At 38.1% G+C, this 13,947-nt stretch overlaps 1 protein-coding gene across 8 annotated transcripts in view; it reads left to right on the top strand.

Annotated features, from left to right (window-relative positions):
- Window positions 1-13,947, top strand: part of LOC117814401 (plasma membrane calcium-transporting ATPase 1-like) — a 32,285-nt gene that overhangs the window by 8,063 nt on the left and 10,275 nt on the right. For 4 of the 8 annotated variants that reach the window (XM_034685700.1, XM_034685703.1, XM_034685702.1 and 1 more), the window contains 7 exons: window positions 1,873-2,070; window positions 3,857-4,114; window positions 4,409-4,534; window positions 6,118-6,309; window positions 6,569-6,595; window positions 10,907-11,053; window positions 11,410-11,624. In XM_034685700.1, coding sequence (XP_034541591.1) covers window positions 1,873-2,070; window positions 3,857-4,114; window positions 4,409-4,534; window positions 6,118-6,309; window positions 6,569-6,595; window positions 10,907-11,053; window positions 11,410-11,624 — 1,163 coding nt within the window. The remainder of the gene's footprint in view (window positions 1-1,872; window positions 2,071-3,856; window positions 4,115-4,408; window positions 4,535-6,117; window positions 6,310-6,568; window positions 6,596-10,906; window positions 11,054-11,409; window positions 11,625-13,947) is intronic. The other 4 variants (XM_034685708.1, XM_034685707.1, XM_034685705.1 and 1 more) reach the window with 1 other exon arrangement.

Genomic DNA, 13,947 nt, shown 5'->3' with positions numbered 1-13,947 from the left:
TGTGTGACATGCAAACTGTAGATGCTGAGGGCTCTGTGCATTTGAGGACTTGGCGTTTGTAATACGTCTGCCCTTTGACATTTTCCTCCTCATCATTAATTCATTCAGTCTGTCTGTCTTGCACACGCTCGGTAAACACCTTCAGCATTTCGATTCCTGCTGACAGAGAGAGCTAAAATGTCAGCAGCAGCTTGAAATCAGTAGAAAATCCATCACACTGCTTTCTTCTTCTGTGTGTCTCGGTGGTGACAGCTGGTGGGGGGGAGATATATTAACTTTCAGTGTAACCCAACTCACCTGAGAGCAGAGAGAATCTCAAACGCTGCTCTGTGAGTTTCCTTTTCAGACGTGATGAAGACGAGGGCTCGGCCCACAACCTGTTCAAAGTGACTGAGTCAGCTGCGGCGGCCGTGCAGCAGCTGCAGAGTGTCCAAAGGGATCTGAGCAAGTTCTGACATGTTGTTCTGTTCCACAGAGAAAACCAGTCTGCTCCCTGCTCCCACACAACACCGCTCTAACATACTGCAGATAGACGCTAACACAAGCCATGATATAACAAGGTCAAAGTTTCGGCACACACTGTACGAAGGGTGAATATTTTTTTATAACGCGATGTTACAGAAGATATTAAGATTCAGAGTTTTCCATTATGAGAGGCACAGCTGACTTGATTGAGAGGCGGGAACACATAGCTCAAAGGAGGCTCCAAAGCCCATCTCTTTACCTTACACTCGCTCGACAGCAGTTAGGTTGAGTTCAGCATTTCCAATATGGCTCCCACCGATGATTGGCTTCAAAACAGTGCTTGAGAAACAGATGGGTGACATCACGGATACTGCGTCCATTATTTAAACAGTCTATGGTAGTTACTGGTTAACCTGAGCTTATTTTGGGGGTGTTTACTCCCTGTCCTACAATCAACCAGACATCCAACTATCATGTTACATTCAGTGAGGACTCGGTGGTAGAAGCCCCCTAAGGATAGTGGCTCTCAACTCCCCAGCTCCCTTAGAGTTTAAAATCCACCCCATCAGCTCCTTCCTTTTTGGTGCTGTGTCAAATATAAAGGGAATATAAAGAAAACTATTCTCATGAGTAGGGCTGGGCGATAATTCGATAATGATAATTATCGCGATATAATTTTTCTCAATATAAACATAACAAATGTTCGATACAAATTTGATATAAATAAACCTGTTATTACACACCCCAACCACTGGAAAGGAAGGGGGCGCTAATGAGCCTTAAACGCTAGTTGCCAGCCAACATTAGAGAGAAGAAGAAGACTGCATTGAACAGCCAATCATGTCGCAGGGTGAGAGATAGGTGTGGCTTAAAGACGTTCGGAGAGGAATGCAAACACAGCTTAGACGAGCGACAGCGACACGGAAGAAAACTCAAAACCTAGCAGCTCAAAGCAGAGTCGTTAGTCAGACACTGTGTCGACTCTGCCTTTACGTTTAAATGAAATAATGATTTAATATCTATCGTGATGATTATCGATATTGACTGATATGAAATATTTTATCATCATAACATCATTTTCAATTTCGCCCAGCTCTACTCATCAGCAAGGTGCACAAATACAAGTTCTGATTTAACGTGTAAAGTATATTTTATTGGCACATCAAGAGGCTGATCTAAGACCAGGACTCTTTATTCTAACAACCAAGCAGTCAGAAAAACAGAACATATCTCAACTCCAGCAAAACTCCAAAGGTGTCCAACAGCCGATCTCAGACATGTTTGTGTTCATACTACGGGATCCTGCTGGGATGAAACATGCTAAAAGTTTGGATGTGTGTCGGATTGAGTATAACGTCAGATGGAGGACATGTTTCTGATGCTGTGTTGTTTTTCTCCTCTTCGTAGGTTTAGATGGAAGCTCAGAAGACATCGAGCGAAGAACACAGGAGTTTGGGCAGAACCTCATACCTCCTAAAAAGCCAAAAACCTTTGTGCAGTTAGTCTGGGAGGCCCTGCAGGATGTCACGCTGATCATCCTGGAGGTGGCAGCCATCATTTCATTAGGCCTTTCTTTTTACAAACCACCAGATGCTGAGAGACGGTGTAAGTGTATCTTCATTCCTAAAGGTCAGGTCAGAGGGTCGACATGTGTGTGCCATCCTCTGGTGTTATGTCATTAGGTCTTCCCAAAAAGAACATCTCTCATCTTCAGCTGCTCCAAAATTTAGCTGCACCAATTCTACATTCTCTGCTTTGGCTTCCAGTATGAATAGATTTTAAGATTATTTTATTGTTTTTTAAATCTCTTAATGGTCTTGCTCCTTCTTATTTATCAGATTTTATTTTATCAAATAAGCCAGTGAGAGCCCTCAGGTCTTCAGGTAGTTGATTTTTAATCGTACCAAAAGCTAGAACAAAGACTCACGGTGAGGCAGCCCTTTATCATAATGGCACACGTCTGTGGAACACCCTATCTGAGGGCTGCACAGAGCATAAACTTTTTTTTGAAGCAAACTCAAGACCGACCTTTTTAGTCTCGCTTTTAACTGAGTTTGATTCTTATAACAGTTTTATTTCACCTTACTTTATTTATTTATTTATTTATTTATTATCTAGTTGAAATTTAGTCACTTTTTATTTTATTTTACTTATTTAATTATTTATTAGCTAGTTCAAATTTTAGTCACCTTTTGTTTTATTTATTTATTTAGTATCCATTTAAAATTGTAGTCACATTTTATTTTATTTTATTTATTTATCATCTAGTTTTTAATTTTAGTAACCTTTTATTCTATTTTATTTATTTATTTATTATCTAGTTAAAATTGTAGTCACTTTTTATTTTATTTTTCTTCTTGAATTATTTATTAGCTAGTTCAAATTTTAGTCACTTTTAATTTTATCTATTTCTTTATTATCTAGTTCAAATTTTAGTCACTTTTAATTTTATCTATTTCTTTATTATCTAGTTCAAATTTTAGTCACTTTTTATTTTATTTTAATTATTCATTTATTATTTAGTTCAAATTTTAGTCACTTTTTATTTTATCATATTTATCCATTGAAGTATAGCATCTTATTTTATTTTACTGGTTTAATATTTGAGTGTTTTATCATCTTAGAAATGTATTTTATTTTGGTGAGTTTAGTTTCCTGTGTTGAGTTTTAAAATCTTATTTTACCTCCATATATCATGAGAGCGTTTCCTCAGTTCGTTCAGCAACTTCTTTTTTATTTTTCCTTTATTTATTTTATTTTCATTGTTATTATTATGATTGTTGCTTATATTGTGTTCCTAACCTTAGGATTGTTGGGTTGGTTTGGGCTCGGGCTGGGATTGGGGTTAGGATTAGGATGGGGGGGCCTTTTTATTTTTATTTTCATATATCTCTTTTTTTTATTAACTTTTTTATTTATTCTATTCTAAGTTGTTTTTATGTACAGAACTTTTTATGTTACAATGTCATTGTATGAAAAGAGCTCTATACATAAAGTCTGATTGATTGATTGGTTGATAGATTTGTGGCTGCATCGGCCAACTACAAGGAATATTTTAGAGTTGTAGTAAGTAAATTTTGTTGGTCATGTTTTTGTGAGACAAGTCAGACCGTCTTCAGTAATCGTCTCTGTAAGTAGAGACTCCAGTCTGCAGCTAAGTGCAAACACTTCTGCTGATTTCATGTTGAGTTTTCAGTGAATATTACATTTTTGCCTTAATATGGGTTACATTAGGTTTTATTCTATAGGATTGTCTTTCTTTAACTCCACCGTAACAACTTGTGTCTATTGTCAGGACATTAGAAAACGATGCTACATTAAGAAAAAGAGAGTTACTAAAATGAACACCATCGCAAGATCTTGAAGTCTACTCTGTGTCGTCTCCTTTCAGATTGTGGAAATGCAGCTGCGGGCCATGAAGAGGAGGGCGAGGCGGAGGCTGGATGGATCGAAGGGGCGGCCATCCTGCTGTCAGTGGTGTGTGTGGTCCTGGTCACGGCCTTTAACGACTGGAGCAAAGAGAAGCAGTTCCGTGGCCTTCAGAGCCGGATCGAACAGGAGCAGAAGTTCACTGTGGTCCGGGGAGGGCAGGTGATCCAGATCAAAGTGTCTGAGATTGTCGTGGGAGACATCGCTCAAGTCAAATATGGTAAAAGACCAAGAACTTGTGTTTGTATATCAAGGTGCTTATTATTGTTCTTGTGCTTTTGAGATCACGCTCAAGTGAATAATCTGAAATACTAATCTGCAGTGATCCTTTGATTTCTGGATTATCCACAGAGTTTAGTTTCTTTAATAATCATGTCTGGAATATGTTGAATATTAACGCCCAGCTACAAGGCTGCTGGCAGTTTTGGGTTGTCACTGTGTTACTGTAAAGTCTGATCAATAACCCTGATCATAAGCAGTCGATTAAGTGTTCCTGTGTGTCTGTGTGTTCCAGGTGACCTCCTTCCTGCTGACGGCGTCTTGATTCAGGGCAACGATCTGAAGATGGATGAAAGCTCTCTGACCGGAGAGTCCGATCACGTCAAGAAGACTCTGGACAAAGACCCCATGCTGCTGTCAGGTGCTGCTCTCAGTACTCTTCATGTAGATTAACTGCCAAGTTCTTCATGACCTGACCTGTCAGCTCTTATAAGCAAAGTTAATTCTCCACTATTAGAGTTCACTATCTCTCTGGTCTTCAAAGGGAGCTTGTTTTAGATATTGTTAATACAGACATGTTTTAAAACGATGCAGAGTGACGTACAGCTGTTGTGTACTTTCAAACTAAGCAGGACCACTGTTGGCTTTTCCTGCCGTCTTATTTTAGAGTGGCTTAATCACCATCCTCATTAAGTGTAATTGTTTAAATAGTGGATAAACACATTGAGGAAGAAGAACCATCATTCAAAACAATACAAAGGTACACAGCTCTAGAGGAGACAAGTCGAAGAATCAGAGAAACCGAGGGAGGAGGAATAAAGAAAGTGTGCTCAGCTGTAACAGGGTGAAAGTCATATTTAAGGTGATAATACACACTTAAGTTCATGTTTGTGATTCCAAATCACAGAGGTCTCTCTTTACTCTGCTCAGCTGTAACTAAACCTTAAAAAATAAAAACGTGCTTTCGATTGAAGCACCGTAGTGATGGTTTCAAATTCACGACATGCCCATCAAGGAGGGCCAACCTAGGGAATCAAAACCCCAGAGGTTGGCTTGTTAATAGCCCTCAACTCAACTCATTTTTATTTATACAGCACCTTTCATACATTCAAGCATTTAGCTCCAAGTGCTCCATAAAAAAAAAGAGACAGAAAACAACAGCAAGAGGTAAAAGTGGAAAGGAAAGGGATATAAAATAATTAAAAAATAAAGTCATGATAATCAAATCAATACAATAAAATCAGAGAAATATGAGAAAAATAAAATCAGTAAAATAAAATCAGAGAAATATCAGCAAAATAAAATCAATACAATAAAATCAAAAATATCAGAGAAATAAAATCAGTAAAATAAAAACAGAAATATCAGAAAAATAAAACAAAATCAGAGAAATATCAGAAAAATTAAATAAAATCAGAAATATCAGAAAAATAAAATCAATAAAATAAAATCAGTAAAATAGAATCAGTAAAATAAATCAGATAAAATCCAGGAAAATATATACAAAATAAAATATAACATAATAAGATAGAATTCAAAAATGATAATAATAATAATTTTTGTTGAAACAATGGTCATAACGGTAATAATGCAGTCCAGGGCTAAAAGGAGATTACTCAAATCTCAAACCCAGATTAGAAAGGTGAGTCTTGACTTTACTTTTAAAAACACCCAGAGAGCTCGTCGTTTTAACGTCCGAAGGAAGAGAGTTCCACAGTTTTGGTGCATAAATACTTTATGACAGTGCTGCTGTTATTGAGACAATCCTTCACTCAGTACAAAGTCATCATATATCCAAACACTACATCAGCATTAAGTCAGAACCAGGTCACAGGACTTCACATTCCTTACAACCTGCCCTTTATCCATGCAGCCCTGGTTTTTGGATTGCGCACACTCGGGGTACAGAACTTAAACATCGAGCAGCAGCAGAGAGAAGCCTCTAGCAGAACACACTGAAGTACCTGATATAACAACAGTGAAATCCCTCTCTCCCACTCTCAGGTACCCATGTGATGGAGGGCTCTGGCAAGATTCTGGTCACTGCTGTAGGCGTGAACTCTCAGACCGGAATCATCTTCACGCTGCTCGGTGCCGGTGAGGACGGTGAAGGCGATGCAGAGGAGAAGGCTGAGAAAAAGAAGAAAAAGGAGAAGCTAAAGGAGGAGCGGAAAAAGAAGATGAAGGACGAGAAAAGTACGTTCGTATAGAAACAGCTGACTGCTCTTTACCGCCTCTCATGATGCTTCACAGCAAAGAAAGCCTTGAAAGCTACATGTGTAACTTCAGACTTGCCTCTCCTGCGTTGTTGGTTTACTTCAGAACCAGTAGTGTGTAATGTTTTTGAAGTAAAGAGGAGAGCGGCTCCACGGAGTCTGTATGTTCCTGTCCTGATCTCTCTACTTTTGCCACTTTACACATTCTTCTATTGGCTGTTCTTGTTTTTCCTTTACAGGTAAAAATGATGGCAAAGGCAAGAAAGGTGAGCAGAACACCCCACAGTGCTGTGAGTTACTGTCTGTGACCGTGACTGGATGTAGTGGCAGCTTCAGTTAAGGCTGATCTAAAGTTATATTTCTGGGATTTTACACCTTTATTGATAGAGGGAGAGGACAGTGTAGGAAACTGGAAGAGAGTGGGGGAATGACATGCAGGAAGGGAGTCACAGGCTGGATTCAAACCCGGGCCGCCTGCTACTTAATCAGTGGACTAAGTCTGCACACAGTTAAGGCTGATTCATACTTCTGAGGTCCGTGTAGCTCCCGTACCTACACAGAGGCCTACGCACTCAGCTGACGCGCATCTCCTCCAAACTGTAACTATCCGTAGAATCATCGAGAGTCAAAGTTTACTGGACAGCTGTGCCTTCACCTTAAGAGGAGGCGGCCTTGTGAGTAACTTGTTTCACAAACTGTTATGGAGAGTGAGCCGGTCTTTTGTGTTCATCACAGAGAAGTTCAAAGATATTTCTGCTGACATGCTGAAGCACATGCTCAATCAGAGATACTTTATTTATCCAGGGGAGGGAAATTCAGTCATTACAGAGCTCTTATAAACAGGATTTAAGATAGTCAGATATTAATAGAAGAAGGAATAGAATAAGATATAAATATGAATTAATTATTTTTTTTTAAAGATCAAATAAAATAGAATACAAATAAAATAAAAATGTATAAAATAGAATGTGCAGTGTTATGTTGTTTTTTGCTGCACTGAATGAATAAAGCAGCCAGTTGACTTACGGCTGAGTCGACTGAACATAAGATATTAGTGAAAATTCAGTCTTTGTCTTGAAACCTACCTCGAAACACTCTGGAGTCACACAGACTCAGAGATCCTCCAGTTTACCTTTTCCTCCTGTGTCCTGACTAACGTGCCTACCACAATGCAGAGTGCTGGACTGTTCACAACAACTTAATATGATTACACTGAACTCATCAGGCTCACCTTGTCAGACTGACTTCACTGAAACGACACACAGGAGACACGGCTGCTTTTGACTCTTTTTTATTCATATCTGTCGATAAAAACAGGATTTAAAAGTTTGATGGTGGATTTTTTCAGAACCTCTTTACACTAAGTCTCAGGTGATCGGCTGTAAGGGGAAGTGAAACCATCTTTGATCTGTCAAACACTACAGTCTGGATCAAACCAAAGACTGTACACGTTGCTCTTAGGTTTTGAACTGCACGACTCAAAGTCAACACCTACCTAAGATCATTTTATACAGACTTGTGTTTGGACATGTATCCCTGCATGATCTATATATCTGTCAGTGGTAATGATGGAGGATAGAGTCAGAATCATTTCACTCATCCTCTGCATGAACATCAGCACTCTTTAATTCAGGCTACAATATATACTGTATATAACACATTTTGCTGTTAAGCAGTATCACTGACCTGATATTACACGCTATGCACAGATCCTAATCCCTTACAGTGTGGCATCAGATTATAAATCTAGTAAAAATAGAGTCCAGTTACTACTTCCAGTTTGAATATGTGACACTTTATTAAACATATGAACTTGAAATATCCCCAAACTGTCCATGAAACAGTTTACATGTGTTCACGCTCAGCTAATGATGTCAACTGAAACCAGGTAGTCTCAAATTGAAACAAACTTTAAAACATCCTGCTACATTAAGAGAAGTCATTTCTAAAAAAAGAAAAAAAGATTTGTACAAAGATAATTTCTAACTTTTCTGCACTTCTGTATATAGTTTATTATTTTATTTGATCTTAATTTTATTTTTTTATGTTATCTTTATTTTTATTTATTTTTTATTTGATCTTTATTTTTATTTATTTTTCATTTGATTTTTATTTTTTTTGTTTTGTTGTACTCTATTTTATTTGATCTTTATTTTATTTTTCATTTTATTCTGTTTTATTTTCTTTCTTTCTTTCTTTTTTTATTTTTTATCTTTCTTTTTTTATTTATTTGTATTTATATCTTATTTTATTCCTTCTTCTTTTATTATTTGACTTTCTTACATACGCTCTGTAATGACCAAATTTCCACTAAAGTATTTCTGATCCTCAGAAACTACAAACGGATTACAAAGAAGGGAAGAAGTGAGAGGAAAACAAAAAAAGGACCGGAGAAAGTCAAGGCTTTAGCTAATTAGACTTACCCTATTTACATAACAGCTACCTGAAGACAATCCTTTTAGTTTGAGGTTCTAGTTGTACAAGAAGAATGAAATGACTTTGAAATCTTTGGACAGGTAGACGTGTGCTGAACGCATCATATTAAAACAGTTCTGTCATTTTAGACTCATTTTAAACTCATTTTAATTTATTAGTATTTTGTAAAAAAAAGTCATCAGGATTTGTTCTGTGGTCTTTGTCACTGTTATCTAGTGTATTGTGAGCCACAGCATGCTGGGTCTCATCTTATCAGTTAATCTGTGCTGGTTTGGAAGAGGTCCTTCTCAGACAGATCAAAGTCCTCCAGGAGGTCGAGGCTTTCAGGTAGATCTGAGGTTCAGGTGGCAGTCAGACTCCTGGTTTTCCATCGTGTTTGCTAATATTCCCCCCGGTCCCTGGCGGGTCTTACTAGCACCTTGTGGTCCCACATGGTGGAGTGTGTGTCCCTGTGGTCTGAGGAGCAGCAGCAGCAGGTGCTCCTGACTCTGTTGATGGTGATTAGGAGCAAGCAGATTATCGGCCTTAAGCTCGGCAGCTGCTTTCTTCTCCTGCCTGCTGCTGCTGCCTGGCCTGTCCACTAATAACCTCATTACTGAGCTGGGATCAGCAAGCACACACACACAGTCACACACACACACACACACACACACACACACACACACACACACACACACACACACACACACACACCCACACACACACACACACACACACACACACACAGATACCCTCACTCTCTGACATTGAGCTATGTGTCATTGACATCTCAGTGCTGTTAATTGTTACATGGTGAGGTAAAAGGGATCATGCGGTCTGGTTAGTTAGTCACTTGATTAGTTTTGAAGAAACTTAGAGGTCGGCCTTTTCTCATATACAGAAGTTATCATCACAAATTTACTGGAACACTGGAACAGGACCAAAACCAAACAGAACACCTGACCTGTTGACATCAACACCAGGACCCGTCATCCACTGAATACAGCCACACTTTGACTGTTCCTCCTGTTAACATTTATTTAATTATTTGAATAATTCTCAAATTGATGCCAATGATTATTGAATAGTATTTTGGCTTGAAATGCCCATCCCTACTGGTCAGCAACTTCTTGTGGTCCCTAAGACCAGGCTGAAAACCAGGGGCGGCCATGGCTTCCTGGCAGTCGCCCCATAACTGTGGAATGAGCGGCCCCCACCCCCCATGTTAGATTGTCTCCAACATTAACGACTTTAAATTTTGGAACCCTAAGGAAACTTTCTTTCTTTCTTTCTTTCTTTCTTTCTTTCTTTCTTTCTTTCTTTCTTTCTTTCTTTCTTTCTTTCTACCCTCACAATCAATTGCCTTTTTGAAGCTTTCAACATGCACCAAACTCACCAAAAGTTGCACATGCATCAGGACTGGCGAAAAATTCGATATTTTGGTGGTCCCGTGAAAAAACTCCCAAAAATGGCGAAATAGCGCCCCCTTCAATTTGCAATTTTCAAAGGGCCAGCCCCTCAACACAGTTCAACCTACATGCATGACATTTTTTTCCCATATCTATTTATTCCTTGGCTTTTATCCCAGCATGAGAGCTGTGTGGTCTCTGCCTGTTCTTTAACTGGACTTTTATTTGCTCTTACAGTGTTTTTATTTCATGTTTGTGTTTTATTATTATTATTTTTATCTTTTTTTAACTGTTTTTTAAAGTGTTTTATTATGACTATTTTGTCTTTTCTATTTTATTTTCTGACAGCGTTTTCTGTTCTGTGTGTTTTAACTTATTTCACCTCACTATGCAGCACTTTGCTAAACTTGTTTTTTTTTTTTAATGTGCTATATAAATTAAGTTGATTGGATTCCTTCACTTATTAAATTCATTATAACATAAGCCTCAAACTCAACCATCCATCCGGTATGTGTTAAACTTTGAACAGGAAACACCTGAAGCATGTTTGGTTTTATTGGCAGCAGCTTATCACCAAACTACCCCAGCTTCTATTACCTCAGCCATATCTTTTTTGTATCTGGCATCAATCTGAGATCATCATTTAACTATATAGACAAGGTGTATTTTACCTGACATGAACCGACAGTAGAAGTTGAGATGTTTTTCATTCAAAAGCCTGAAAGTCTTCTTTCATTCCTGTGTTCTCTGCAGGAAAAGACAAGGATGGAGCCCCCGTTGAGATGCAGCTGCTCAAAGAGGACGGAGAAGCAGACAAGAAGAAGAAAAACCTACCAAAGAAGGAGAAGTCGGTCCTCCAGGGGAAGCTGACCAAACTGGCTGTGCAGATCGGCAAAGCAGGTACGGACAAAGAATCTAAAGAGTGTGTACGATGCAGAGATGTGCAAGAGCTGAACACCGCCTCACTCCTGGCTGGAGTGCTGCTGTTCTTCTTCACCACCCTTACCTTTTTAAAGCGGTCTCCTCCTCGTGTATTGATGCGTAGTCCACCAGATGTTGGACCTGTTGTTCATGCTACTTAGGGCGCATCTGAAAACTAAGAAATCAGTCCCGACCGTGTAAAAATCTAGATTGGCTAAATGTGATTCTAACTTTAGGAGTATGCCACAGAGCTCCTCACTGAACACAACACATCTATGTGCTCATGAGTTAATCAGAACTTCACTCTCCTTTTTTGCCTCTCTTTGTGTCCACAGGTCTGTTCATGTCCGCTCTGACGGTCATCATCCTCATCGTTCGCTTCCTCATCGATATCTTCTGGGTTCAGGGAGTTCCCTGGTCCAAAGAGTGTTTGCCCATCTATGTGCAGTACTGGGTCAAGTTCTTCATCATTGGTGTGACCGTGCTGGTTGTAGCTGTGCCAGAAGGTCTCCCTCTAGCTGTCACCATCTCCCTGGCCTATTCAGTCAAGGTCAGTCTACTTAGAGAACTGTAAAGTCCTTCAGATGGATTTTTCACTTTACAGACTGAAACACTCAGACTGATCATGTTCTTATCTTTACTCATTGATGCATGACTTTAGAGATGTGACTGTTCAATAGGCTCACAGTTTGTCAGATCGTTACAAAAAGACAAGAAAAATATATTCATTAAATAACTGAGCCTCTCCTCACACAGCTGTGATTCTAACTAAGCATTTGAAGGCATATTGAGTCGTGATGCATCTCTTTGTATCTTATTAATGTCCAAATCATTCGTTTTCTTCACCATTTAATGTTCAAAGCAGTCAGATTAACCTGAACTATCAGAAAACCTGTGAATGATGAAGTTTTCTGTGATCAGTGAAAAGTTGCATCATATCATACATTCATACAGGAAGCACAGCTTTCCTTACGTGTGGCTAAGTTTACAGCTACAGACTTTCAATCAATCAGACTTTCTTTGAGAAGCGATTTTTAGTCGATGATATTTTAACACTGTCAAGAATAAGCAAAAAAAAAAAGGAGGACAAACGTGCAGATAAAATTAAAGTTTGAAGGAATAAAAAAACCCGAAAACGACAGGAGATGAAAAAAACATCAACGTACTTTTAAACAAATCCAGGAAACACAATAACACTAGGAACACTCAGTTTTGACTTTGAGGTATGACCAACAATGAACTGACTAAAGACTAAAGACAGGAGGAAACACTGTAATGGCAATTTCTTGTTCAGGCTATGATGTCAGCGTGATGGATGAAGTAAACTTATGGAGAGACAAATGATTGTTTTTTGCAAAGAGGGAGAAAACAAGCGACCATGAATGAAACTTCTCTCAGTGGAAGTCAGATGTCCTCTGCCCCCAGAAAATGTGAGCTCAAACAGCATATATCAGAGAATGAAAACAGGTGTGGTATGTTGACAGGAAGCATCTTCCCAAAAAGGTAATATATCCTGTGGTCTAACAAAGATCATTGATTGGTAGAATACAGGATCTGTAAAAGGAGTTGTGAGAATACAGGAAACCTTACTTCTTATCAAACAAAAGCCTCCTGTGTGCGACCTCGGAGAACTGCACCTGCAACAGTTCCTATCAGTCTTACACAAGCACAGAGAAACACAGCGCACAACAGTTTATTCATTAATTTTCCACCAAAACACAGAGACTATATATACACACACACACACACACACACACACACACTGGGTAACGAGTAAGGATACACAGGTGAGAACAACAAGGCACAGGTGAAGACAATCACAAAGGCGGGAAAACACAGGAAGTAAAACTAAACCAGAAACACAGGGAGCAAAAACTACAAAAATAAACAGGAAACTCTTCACACACACATACATAAAAATAATGAAAATCAGATGAGAATGAGAATCAATTAAAAATCCCCAAAAAATAAGAAGATCCCCAATTCGACCCCAAACCCACCCCACAATCCAGATGTAAGGTTAACAACATGTTATATGCAATAAAAAATATATGATAATAACAATAACAATAATAATAATAATACTTAATGATAATAATAACGATATTGATGATGATGATGATTATAATTCAAAATAAAAAATAAGTTGCTGAACAAACGCTCTCATGATATCTCAATGAGGAAACACTGGAGGTCAAATAAGATGTTAAAACTCAACAAAGGAAATTAAACCCGCCAAAATAAAATAAATTAAAAAGATAAAACACTCAAATATTGAATCAGTGAAATAAACTGAATAAATTAAGCAAAGCGAAAGAGAATAAAATATTAAAATATATAATCAACAATAAATTAAATAAATAAAAAAAAATAAAACTAACTGAAGCTAACTAAATTAACTGAAAAAATAATATGTATGTGTCTTTAATGATTTAAAAAAAGACAGTATACACTTTTAAAAAGTGACTCAGCTTTGAGTTAGACAATAAATAAATAAAGTAAGATGGAATAAGGCTGTTATAAGAATAAGACTCAGTTAAAAGCTAATAAGGTCAGTCTTCAGTTTGCTTTTAAAAGTGTTTTTTACTACTGTGAGGTCACATTGTTTACATTGAGCAACAAGCAGCTGTTACTTGTAAATAAAAGCAGACATAGTAAGAGGGAGAAAAGTTGAAGCACAGCTGCAGATGAAATATAGAAACACTTTAAACTTGTCCGAGTTAAAATGAGTGAAAAACTCTCAGAACAGTGTGAGTAGATCGAACTGTCTTCACATGTGAACCACGGATCTCTATCAGAGCCCGTTTAAACTCTGCTTACTCTCACCAAGACTCCACACGGGGGTTAAAGGGCACGCTGGAGATATGAAGTGA

Source organism: Notolabrus celidotus, chromosome 6, assembly GCF_009762535.1.
Source record: "Notolabrus celidotus isolate fNotCel1 chromosome 6, fNotCel1.pri, whole genome shotgun sequence".
Lineage (NCBI taxonomy): Eukaryota > Metazoa > Chordata > Actinopteri > Labriformes > Labridae > Notolabrus > Notolabrus celidotus.
Note: the sequence above shows the minus strand (reverse complement) of the source record. Positions and strands in the feature narration are given on the sequence as shown.